We start from the raw sequence: 12,365 nt of genomic DNA, 5'->3' as shown, positions 1-12,365 counted from the left end.
AGCCAGCAAAACAACACTAAATGCCTAGCACACGTTTAGTAATAATGAGAATAACATATACGATATTTCTTTAGCTCAAATCATCATGTTTTAAACAGCCAGTAAATTCTTGTGAATGTCTTTCGCAACGTTGATTGTCTGTCGCCTCCATTCATGCCAAATATATAAGACTTTCATTTAGGTTAATCTGAGTTGAATCATGGGAATTATTGTTATTATTGTTATGTGTTGCAGGTTGAATGTCGTTAGTAGCAAAAACCATCACAATAGGGTCAGTACAAAAAATTAGAAAAGTTATAAATTAAATTTCGTGTTGTGGATCAGGACTATTCACCCCCTCCCCCACTCACTGGTTAAAAGCACTTAGAAGAGGCAGGGCTGGAAAACATGCGTCAAGTTTCAGCTGCTTGGATTGGAGGAAGAGGAGAGTAACTGCGGCATATAACGCTTGTTAAAAAAAAGTGGCCTATCTCTGCGGATAAAACCTGAAACTCGACTTGTCAATCATCGACCGACTCTGCCAGAGTGGAATCCCTGAGACGCAGGGAGCGAGAAGCTTCCATCGGCTCCGTCATAAACAAATGATTGACAATTGTTTTCAGAATGCAAAAGACTATGTTTCCCACAATTGCTTGCCCAACAGTGTGGGTTACAGGTCAGCGGAGCCATTAGAGCCAGAGGTGGAAGAAATATTCATATCCTTCACTTCTGTAAAAAGTACTGCATTGAAAATGTTACGTAAGTAAAAGTATGTAAGTATCATCAGGAAAATGTACTTAATGTATTAAAAGTAAAAGGACTCAATGCAGAAAATCCTCACAACTTACAAAGTGTAAAGGATCCAAACAGTTGTGTGTTTAGTGATCTAATCATGTCAGCTGGACTTGTAGGCCATTATATTGTTGGCTAGTTTAGTTTATAATAAAACATCAGATTTTATAAACTACATGTGTTTTGTGTGCAAAAATCTTCATTTAAAAAGGAACTAGTAATTAAAGCTGTCAGATGAATGTAGTGGAGTAAAAAGTAAAATATTTCTCCCTGAAATGTAGCGGAGTAGAAGTGGCATGAAAAGTAAAGTACAAGTACCTCAACATTTGTACTTAGGTAGAGTACTTGAGTAAATGTACTTAGTTACGTTGCACCACTGATTAGAGCCTACAAAAACAGAACGGCAATCTTTTTTTCTCCGTCATCAGAGACTTTTCTTTGAGTAACGTTCACACCACGTGTTCACACTGCAAACAACTGGTCACTAGATTTTTATTATGCCAGGCGCTTTAATGTTTAACAAACGTCTTGGTTTCTTTAAAGGCTATTCCTAAATTAGATTTCTTTCTTTTTTCTCTACCTACCTCTCATGACTTTATTTCTGTTCTGAGTTTGATACAGCTGCAGCAGCACATGACTGAGAACTTGATTCAAAGCATGAATTCTCTAAACCAGACGTTCTCAGCCTAGGACAAGATGGAGAATAAACGGGGGACCCCCTCTCAGAGTTATGGATTTGTTATATTTGAAAGTAATCTATGAACTATTATAGCTTTAAAACATTATTTGTTGAACTTTGAAGCCTTCCACAAAAAAAGAAAGAAAACTTTTCACAGACCCCACTTTAAGAGTCACTGCATTTAAGGAATTTCATTTTAAAGTTTACAGGATTTAGAAGCTTTGAAGTGAAAAAGGAGCTCATAATAGCCAAAGTTTCTTAAGGTATTTTAGATCAAAGGCCTTACAAAACTATTTTCTTTATCAGCGTCTGCATATAATTATCTGTATTAGTGTAGTATTATCTGCCATAGAAACAGCCATACTTACATGCCATGTTTTTTTCTTGCTCTCCTCATTGGCTCTGTGAGAAGAGCCAGTCAAGTTTTTGAGTCTTAAACGTCTTTATTTATAACTAACAAAATCATTTTTTTCTGACCTGTACGACAGCATATCAGGTCCATTGTAGGAAAAAAATAATTGTTATTACGAAGCTGAGTAGGAGGGTAATATTCTGGGAAAAAAAACCTTGGATATTCTCTGAGATTAAAGTTGTATATTTACGGAAAAAAAACTCCCAGATTTATGGGAAAAAACTAGGATATTCTCTTCTCGTGATTTTCTGAAAAAATTCCCAATTGCCCCACATGTATATGATACAGATTTGATTATATTGCAGCTGGCAGTCAGTTAGCCCGAATATGCGACTTGTAATCCAAGTTGCTTGCATTGTGAACACATGATACAACGGTATGAGGCCATACCTGAATAACTGAATGAAGTTGGTCAAAAACCCCTGAGTAGCAGCATTTATTTCCATCTAATAATGTCTCAAAGATCATCCCCTGTTGGGCCGATGAGCTCTGGCCAACATGTGAACACCAGGGATATTTTATGACTCCGCCAGTGGCCGGGCTGCCTGAACCCAAAAAGCTACAAATCCTGTCCCAGGCTCGTTACTCTGGCTGGTGGATGAAAAAGTTAGTTACCCACCCGTTCCCTCTCCGGCGTCATTAACCCCTTCACAGCTGTTTTCACCTGGACAGATACACATGCACAAGGAAGGTCAGCGAGATGAAGGGATGGATGGACAGAGAGAGAGAGACAGAGAGAGAGAAAGAGTTAAAGAGAGAGAGGGGGAGAGGTAGAGAGAGAGAGCGAAAGAGAGAGAGGGGGAGAGAGTAGAGAGGGTAGAGAGAGAGAGGGGGGAGAGAGAGAGAGAGGGGGAGAGAGTAGAGAGGGAGAGAGTAGAGAGAGAGGGGGGAGAGAGTAGAGAGGGAGAGAGTAGAGAGAGAGAGGGGGGAGAGAGTAGAGAGGGTAGAGAGAGAGAGTAGAGAGAGAGGGGGGAGAGAGTAGAGAGGGTAGATAGAGAGAGGGAGAAAGAGAGAGAGGGGGGAGAGTAGAGAGGGTAGAGCGAGAGAGGGGGAGAGGTAGAGAGAGAGCGAGAAAGAGAGAGGGAGGGAGAGAGTAAAGAGAGAGGGGGGAGAGTAGAGAGGGTAGAGAGAGAGGGGGAGAGAGTAGAGAGAGAGGGGGAGAGAGAGAGGGGGGAGAGTAGAGAGAGAGCAAGAGATCGAGAGAGAGAGAGAGGGGGAGAGAGTAGAGAGAGAGAGAAAAGAAAGAGAGAGAGAGAAGAGAGGGGAGAGAAGAGAGAGAAGAGAGAGAGAGAGAGAGAGAGAGAGAGAGAGAGAGAGAGAGAGAGAGAGAGAGAGAAAAGAAAGAGAGAGAGGGAGAGCCAGAGAGAGAGAGAAAGAGAAAGAGAGGGAGAAGATGGCAGCATACAAAGCCAGTCAGGGTCATTCGCATGCGCCAATAAAGCAATTAAATCATTTTTTTCATCAAACAGATATCAGCAAATGAGCAATCACTTCCATTCAATTAATTCAAGGCTCATTCCGTTAAGGCAAAAGCATACTGAAATGCTTGCTTCAATGTAAAAGTGCTTAAAATAGATTATTCCACTCAAAGAGAAGAGAGAGAGAGAGAGACAGATGTAACAAAACAGTCAAATTGCGGCTAAAAAGTATTAAATTGTTGTTGTGTCTCTTCATTTTCTCTCAGCTCTTGTGAGTGACAATAACCTGCATTAGCGTCATAGTATGAGAGCACACATTCATACTGAAGGTGAGTGGCCCAGCTGCTGCTGAGCACTTGTTTAGTCTCAGAGAAGGAGAAAGGGGTAATGGTAGACTAAAGGAGGGTTAGGGTTAGTAGGGTTGGCATATAAGCCTAGTTCACACGTACAGGGTATTTTTTTGAAAACTGGGTTTAAAAAAAAAAAAATCCTGTCCACAAAATAAAATCTCCATCCAAATGAAAACGCAAAAACACATTAAAAACGCTGGAAAGAGCCAAACCAGAGGCGGCGATACAACCCTAAAGCCACGCTGGCCTATCAGAAGCTTGAAAAAAAGGCTATTAGCGGGAGGCTACCTGGCTGTAATGATGCATCGATTGCTCCGTAGCGCATTCGGACGCCTCTGTTCCTCAATATAGTGGAAGAGTAACAGTACATGGATGTGTTAAGTAAGTGTTAATGCCCGACGAGGTGTCCATTGTCAGGTATTAATGGTCGACGGCGAGGCGTGACTAGGGTTGGGTACCGAAAATGGGTTCCTACGCAACCGGTAGGAATCAGACCGGATTAGAAGGCAAATTTTGGTTCCTCATTTCGGTTCCACTTAATGTGTCGACTGAAATATTTTCCTTCTGTCGCTCCGAAACGGACGTAAAAATATCACACTTTCTCTGTAGTCTACCGTTCGCTAGCTACCGTAAATGTAGGCTACTTTTAAAATGCCATATTTTCCCTCTGGGCTCACCAAAGCAGACGTAAAAGTATATTAACCATTCACTGCTCGTGATCGCTAGTAAACATATTACGCTTGCTCGGCTAATCTATCTATTGTGTGTTAGGTGACTTAGGTTTACTTATTATATATTTAAGTACTTTAAAACGTTAATATATTGTTAAGTTTAAATCATTTTCAATTTAAAAAAAAAAAAACTCTATAAAGGAGCCTTTCTTTGATGTCATTTTTCAGTTTTTCAAGAATTGTTTAGGAATCTGAATTGTTTTAAAAGTATCGTTTCGGCATCGGAATCGTAAAAATCCAAACGCTACCCAACCCTAGGCGTGAACCATCCGACGCACATGGTATAACATGTAAAAAGTCCTGTTGGCAAAGGTTAAAACCTGCACTATTTTATGAGATAACGGTGCACACTCTGACGTTACAAGCCAAAAACCCCGTTTTCCCTGTCTCCACGGCAACAATGAAAACAGAGTTTCTGAACATCTTCACCTTGGAATGAGTTTTCCCAAAAGATCCATTTTTAATGACCTAAATCACAGTTTGTGTGGTCTACAGGCAGAGAAAAAACTACGTTTAAAAAAAAAATGACCCGTGTACGTGTGGACTAAGCTTCAGTTCAGCCAATTTATAAATCATATTCTAGGTCTGGTTTATATTTCTCCAAATCACTTCACATGCAGTATCTTATCATTCCCTCTTTGAGATTGTCTTTTGTTACAGTTTATGAAGATGTCTAAAAACAAAAATGAATGTGTAAGAACTCCTAGATTAATCTATGTGACCCTACATGTCCCCAGACATTGTTTTTTTTTTTAAATTCATGGTCAATAAACCTTATTTATATGACATTATACCTAATTTTCTTAATGATTATGAAGTATTTTGACTAATAGTTAAGATCAAAGGATGCTGAGGGAATCACAGACTGGTTTATGTCAAAGTTTAGTCACGATACTGTTTTAAAACCGTTTAAACATGTTTATAAAATTGAATAAAACACCCACAATTCAATAAAAGTAATCATTAATTTTACGTGCAAAGATCTTTGTATGGGTTCCACACGACGTACATCCATGCATCCATGTTATTTTTGGGCATTTTGGTTCAAATAAACCCATATTTCTGATATAAAAACGGGTCAAATTTGACCCGAGGACAACACAAGGGTTAAATAAACATTTAACCAAGACGAGATGTTTTTAGACGACTACACATCAAATATAAGATGAGATTTCCATGTATTTTAAACAACATTTTGCTGGTCTTTTTTAGTCAGAACAAGAATGAATTTACTTTCTTTAAAGGAAGAAATAACTGCACTGACTTTGTGAACTTTAAAACAACACCAGTATTATCCTTTAAAAGAACGACCAAATCCAACTTATCTGAATAATCAACTCATTTGTGAATCGTAATTTGACCCAATGAAACCTTCTCAATTCCTCTGAGACTAAAGAAGCACAATAGCTGTGGCGCAAATTAGCATTAGAATTACAACGTCACCAATGTGCGTCGATGAAGCAGTTTATGGATTTGAAGGTTATTGGCTGCAGAAGAAGTGTAAAAGCGCATTAATGGAGGACCATTAATCATGAAGTGAAACTGCAGCAGCCGAGGCATGGAGGGCCGGAGGCTGCTTTGGTAGAGGAAAGTCTAACATGTCGTCCCTTCGGGTTCCCGGGGAGTTTGGCTGCTTCAGGACCAGGAACAGTTTGTCCCCTAGAGCAGAGATCTTCAACAGGGGGTCCGAGGCCCCTGGGGGGTGGGGGGGTCCTCAGACTTACTGCAGGGGGTGCCGCCAAATTATATAAAAAAATATATATATATATGAATCAGCTGGTACTAGCAGTGGGTAAGCGCCATTAGATTCACAGATCCTGTTAATCCTAAGGATCCACTCTGCCACATGTATGTTTAACATTAAAACATGATTTATAAAATCCTGCCAACAATTATTATTTCAATAGCTTAGTATTAGCTATACACTAAGAAGGAATGTATAATGTATAATATATTATATCCGCCCTACACGTTATTGTAAGACCAGTTTAATATGCAACTTCATTTTATACAATATCTGTAGTAGGGGGTCCCTGCTCCGTCTCTCTTTCAGTTAAGGGGTCCCTGGCTTAAAAAACGTTGAAGACCCCTTCCCTAGAGAATATCTTCTAATGGTTAAGAGTGTTAGGATGAGGCTACTATGGCAACTACAGTACGGAGGATGGACAGGGATTGGTTGGGATGGATTTATGGTCGCAGGGGTTTCAACCTGTGGGGAGAATGAGGCATCACACACACACACACACACACACACACACACACGTTCCTCCCAGGCTTCACTAACCTTTAAGTCCGGGTGGACCTGGTGGCCCTGGCAACCCAGGGATACCGGGCTCTCCAGTCTCTCCGCGAAAGCCGGGCAAGCCGACATAGCCAATGCCGGGCTCGCCGGGGCCACCAGAACGACCCTTTGGCCCTGGGAACCCTGGGAAACCTTTCTCTCCAACTGTGCCGAAGCCAGCGTCACCCTGTGAGGAGAGGGGAGAGGAGAGGAGAGGAGAGGAGAGGAGAGGAGAGGAGAGGAGAGGAGGGGAGAGGAGAGGAGAGAGGAGAGAGGAGAGTGGAGGAGAGGGGAGAGGAGAGGAGAGGAGAGGAGAGGAGAGGAGAGGAGAGGAGAGGAGAGAGGAGAGTGGAGTGGAGGAGAGGGGAGAGGAGAGGAGAGGAGAGGAGAGGAGAGGAGAGGAGAGGAGAGGAGAGGAGAGGAGGGGAGAGGAGAGGAGAGTGGAGGAGAGGAGAGTGGAGGAGAGGGGAGAGGAGAGGAGGGGAGAGGAAAGGAGGGGAGAGGAGAGGAGAGGAGAGTGGAGGAAAGGGGAGAGGAGAGGAGGGGAGAGGAGAGGAGGGGGAGAGGAGAGGGGAGAGGAGAGGAGGGGAGAGGAAAGATGAGAGAGGAGAGGAGAGGAGAGGAGAGGAGGGGGGAGAGGAGAGGAGGGGGGAGAGGAGGAGAGGAGAGAGGAGAGTGGAGGAGAGGGGAGAGGAGAGGAGGGGAGAGGAGAGGAGGAGAGGAGAGAGGAGAGGAGAGGAGAGGAGAGGAGAGGAGAGTGGAGGAGAGGGGAGAGGAGAGTGGAGGAGAGGGGAGAGGAGAGGAGAGGAGAGGAGAGGAGAGGAGAGGAGAGGAGAGGAGAGGAGAGGAGAGGAGAGTGGAGGAGAGGGGAGAGGAGAGGAGAGGAGAGGAGAGGGGAGAGGAGAGGAGAGGAGAGGAGAGTGGAGGAGAGGGGAGAGGAGAGGAGAGGAGAGGAGAGTGGAGGAGAGGGGAGAGGAGAGGAGAGGAGGGGGGAGAGGAGAGGAGAGGGGAGAGGAGAGGAGAGGAGGGGAGAGGAAAGATGAGAGAGGAGAGGAAAGGAGAGGAGAGGAGAGGGGAGGGGAGGAGAGGAAGAACAGGTTGTTTCAAATCCTTATTTGTAAACCTTCTTTTACAAACTTGCTAAAAACCAGGAGATGAACTTTAGAAGATCAGAGAGAAAACAGACTTCTCTTGGCTCAGTTTTTGGGCTTTAGATAATCTAGAACGTCACGGGAAACTTTGGCCAATCACAGGTCATTTCAAAGAGAGAGAGAAAGACAGAGAGAGAGAGAGAGAGAGAGAGAGAGAGAGAGAGCGAGAGAGAGAGAGAGAGAGAGAGAGAGAGAGAGCGAGAGAGAGAGAGAGAGCGAGAGAGAGAGAGAGATAGAGAGAGAGCATTCCTATTGGCTGCGTAACAGACGCTGCATTGCCCGTGCGACTGAGAGGGGAGAGGGAGACTGCAGCTTTAATATGTATACTGTGCGTAGAAGCACTCACTGGGGGTCCAGGGGCTCCGGGGAAGCCCGGCAGTCCGTCTCTGCCAGGTTTTCCAGTTTCCCCAGTAGGTCCTCTGGGTCCAGTAGCTCCGAGCTCTCCTTTCACCCCAAAACGGTCGGTGTAGTAAGGCGCCCCCTTCTCTCCCTTCCGCCCGAAGAAACCAGTCTCACCAGCGCGACCCTGTAGGAGGACAGACATGAAGGATTTCTAACTTGCATTTCAAACTTGCACGCACACATTTCATTTTTGGCTAATTTATAACACTGGACTGCGAAAGCTGTCAGCAACAGCAAAATACTCAAAAATCGACGTACAGGAGGTCCCTGACGGCCATTAAAGCCCGGTGGACCGCCGTCACCAGACTCGCCCTTTCGTCCAGCAAAGCCGGGGTTGCCGTTGGCTCCTGGGGCTCCAGGTAACCCAGGCAACCCTGGTTTGCCTCCTCCTTCGCAGGCACAGGCGCCAGGATCACCTGGAGGACGAAGGAAAACGGGACAACAGAGGAGGGGAAAGGAGGATGAATCAAAGAGTGGAACAACGGAAGAGGGGCTCACAGGAGAGGAACGATATTAATGGAGATGATCATGGAGCCTGTTCTCGAGACAAAATCTTTTGTTAGTGCAGAAACAGGATGTCCAAAATCATATTCGTTAAAAAAGTGCAGGACATGTGGACTCCAGTAGGAAGCATGACTATAACCATTCAATCAAAATCATTTCACACAACGTACGTCGTTTCACACCCGTAGTTTGTTTGGGAACAAAAAAGTAAATACAGGAAGAAGGTCCTGCGTTTTGGACTAGTGCATACACTATTACTCGCATCTCTATGGTCAAACCCGTTCATTTCATTTCAATAATTTCCCAGAGGCTGTTTTGCGAGCGATGTTACTACGTCTGCTCTGCTCACCGAGACGTCGCTCTGCTCCGCCGGCGTCTGTCTCCAACTTTAGCGGCGGCTGGTTTGACCACGGAGATGCAAGAGAAACACTGCAAGCTGCTACAGTCTGCATGTTCTGCCGCGTTGCAGATTGCAAAGCACACCTGACTACGGGAGACATTTACGGGCCGCATAAAATCGGTAAGGGGACGTGTCTGGCCTGCTGGCCGGGAGTCTCAGACCTCTGGTATAAAATGTAAAAAAAATATTTTTTAAGTTAAGTTTTCAACAGTCCTTGTCCTGTTATCATACTGAATTAAAACAACAATGTTGTTCATCAAGTAATTCCTTGCAGAGATTTTGTCTGAGAACATTCGATCAAAGTGTGTGTGGTGTGTGTGTATTTGTGTGTGTGTGTGTGTGTGTGTGTGTGTGCGTGTGTGTGGTGTGTGTGTGTGTGTGGTGTGTGTGTATTTGTGTGTGTGTGTGTGTGTGTGTGTGTGTGTGTGCGTGTGTGTGGTGTGTGTGTGTGTGTGTGTGTGTGTGTGTAAATGTCATTGCATTGAATACAAGAGCCTATAAAATCAGTAATAACCAGTTTTGTACAGTGTGTGTGTGTGTGTGTGTGTGTGTGTGTGTGTGTGTGTGGTGTGTGTGTGTATGTGTGGTGTGTGTGTGTGTGTGTGTGTGTGTGTGTGTGTGTGTAAATGTCATCGCATTGAATACAAGAGCCTATAAAATCAGTAATAACCAGTTTTGTACAGTGTGTGTGTGTGTGTGTGTGTGTGTGTGTGTGTGTGTGTGTGTGTGTGTGTGTGTACCTCTGTAGCCATCGTATCCTCTGTTACCCGGCTGTCCTCTGGGTCCAGGTGGCCCAGGCACTCCAGGAGCACCTGGGGGAGAAGACACATATAAAGTCCAATCAGTGAGATGTTTCACATGGTAAATTAGCCATAAACAATATTCAAGTTCTATGACTTTTAGATGTCGCACTGAACACAAGCAGAATTGCACTGACTGATGTAGGACGTAGAAAAGAAAAATGGATATCTGTAAAGTTCCCGTCTTGAAAGGAATTTATTTTCACACCTAAATATTTCTCTAATGTAAACAGGAATCATTGAAACCAGTGCAGTGCAAGTGCAGCTTGGTGTCACAGTGTGAAATCAGGATTAGTCTCTTTGCTCAGCATGTAATATGAAAGAGTTCAGCTGCTGTTGCAAGACGACAGAGCTTTATTTAAAGTGATAAAAGCATGAAGTTGTTTATATCGTATTAAAAATATAAAACAGCGTTGTACTTGAGCTAATTCAGTGATTTTACATTGAGTATAATGGCTAAGAGCTACTTGCCACAAGCAGCATGCATACCGTTTGGCACCCACACAGTCAAAAGAAACAAACTGCTAACAATACACATTGATATTATTGTTTGGTATCCAGTGGGAATGCAAATGCATCATCTGTAAATGGATGTTTGTTCTGGACTTTTATGGTGAAGAGAATCTAAGGTCAAGGAGGGAGAAAGCCACAGATAACCCTGAGGGCCCTATTTTAACAATCTAAGCGCACGCCGTGAAGCACCTGGCACAGGTGCGTTTAGGGCGTGTCCAAATCCACTTTTGCTAGTTTGAGGGAGGAAAAAAGGGTCTGTGCGCCGGGCGCATGTTTCAATCTCCCATTCCCTTTAAAAGCCAGGCGCGTTTGGACCTTGGAGCAATGCTATTATGATGGAGGATTTGCACCGTAATATTTTTATTTGTAATCTTTTGCATGTTTGTGTGCTGCTGCGCTTCCCTGTGTGTGTAACAAGCATAGTGTGTGCGTGCTGTGCCTAAGCCTAGGCGCATTTTATTAATTTGCTGTTAAAATAACAATGAAATGCTGCGCTATTGACTTTAGACCAGGTCTTTGTTGGTCAATGGTGCGATCACTTTCCGCTGCGTCAAGATAGCAACACGCCCAGAATGCACCTGAACACACCTCCCTGTAAGACCAGCACGCCCATGGGCGCACAGATGGGCGCAGGTGCATTTGCTATTTAAACGACGCGGGCGCTGGACGGGAAATTGACAACTGCGTCGGTCTTAAACTAGCAAAGAGACTTGTGTCGGGCTTTGCGCTGCGCTGCGCTGCGCTGCGCTGCGCTACGCTGGGTGCAAGATAGGGCCCCGAGTGTTAGTTCATTAGTAGGGCTGCATGATCAATGGTGGAATGTAACTAAGTACATTTACTCAGGTACTGTACTTAAGTACAAATGTTGAGTCATGCCACTTTCTACTTCTACTCCGCTACATTTCAGAGAAATATTGTCGACTTTTACTCCACACTCCACTACATTCATCTGACAGCTTTAGTTACTAGTTACTTTACACATTAAGATGTTTGCACACGAAACACATGTAGTTTATAAAATACGATGTGTTAATATAAATTAAATGGGGCCTACAAGTCCAGCTGTAATGATTAGACCATTAAACACACAACTGTTTGGATTTGTTCCAGGTTCTAAAATGGGAGGATTTTTCTGCATTGAGTACTTTTACTTTGAATGCTTTAAGTACATTTTCCTGATGATACTTACAGACGTTTACTCAAGTAACATTTTCAATGCAGGACGTTTACTTGTAACAGAGTATTTTTACAGTGTGGTATTAGTACTTTGACTTAAGTAAAGGATCTGAGTACCTCTTCCACCGCTGTGCACAATATATGTTATTTTTTATCGTCATCGCGATATCAAATTGCGCAATAAACACATGACGAAACTCCGCGACATATCGCAAAAGACACTCAGAGATTTTTTGAGTTAGTTGAAAGAAAATATCAGTTAAAAAACTGCACTTTAAAATGTAACTTTCATTCGTTTTTTAGCACTGCCTTTTAGTTTCAATTCAATGTCGGATATTATTTCCTTTCATTTGTTTTAAATTCAACAAGCAGTTTGTTGTATCTTAGCAGAATACTGATAGCAGCAGAAAGGCAGAACTGAGTACACGTTTCTGTTTATTTATCACAAGTAATATCGTTGTCGCGATACTCGCCAACAATGCCGCATATTGCATATTTTCCTCATATCATGCGGCTCTATTCATTAGTGAGTAAAGCTTTGAGCTGAGATTCTCATCACCAAGCACATGTATTGCGTATTGGAAGTTGTTTCAGTCGGGTATTTTGTGAGGCTGCAAGAATGCTCATACTGCAACACACCTTAAAGGATGTCACAGAGATGAAATGTTTCAAATATGTTCCCAGCAAACTGAAAGAAAAACTGACCATCATTGTTATAACTATTATTTTCTAAGGCTGTACCAAATACTCCTAAGCTTCAGTCATAACGGTGATAAC

The 12,365-nt window shown here is 43.4% G+C and overlaps 1 protein-coding gene across 1 annotated transcript in view; it reads right to left on the bottom strand.

Moving 5' to 3' along the window:
• The window catches only part of col4a6 (collagen, type IV, alpha 6), a 165,369-nt gene that overhangs the window by 21,227 nt on the left and 131,777 nt on the right, over positions 1–12,365 (bottom strand). The window contains exons 22-26 of the mRNA XM_035993640.1: positions 9,840–9,911; positions 8,454–8,611; positions 8,140–8,319; positions 6,646–6,829; positions 2,482–2,526 (exon numbers count right to left, since the gene is read on the bottom strand). Of these exons, the coding sequence (XP_035849533.1) occupies positions 2,482–2,526; positions 6,646–6,829; positions 8,140–8,319; positions 8,454–8,611; positions 9,840–9,911 (639 nt within the window). The remainder of the gene's footprint in view (positions 1–2,481; positions 2,527–6,645; positions 6,830–8,139; positions 8,320–8,453; positions 8,612–9,839; positions 9,912–12,365) is intronic.

This window comes from Sander lucioperca, chromosome 17, assembly GCF_008315115.2.
Source record: "Sander lucioperca isolate FBNREF2018 chromosome 17, SLUC_FBN_1.2, whole genome shotgun sequence".
In the NCBI taxonomy this organism is placed as follows: Eukaryota; Metazoa; Chordata; class Actinopteri; order Perciformes; family Percidae; genus Sander; species Sander lucioperca.
Note: the sequence above shows the minus strand (reverse complement) of the source record. Positions and strands in the feature narration are given on the sequence as shown.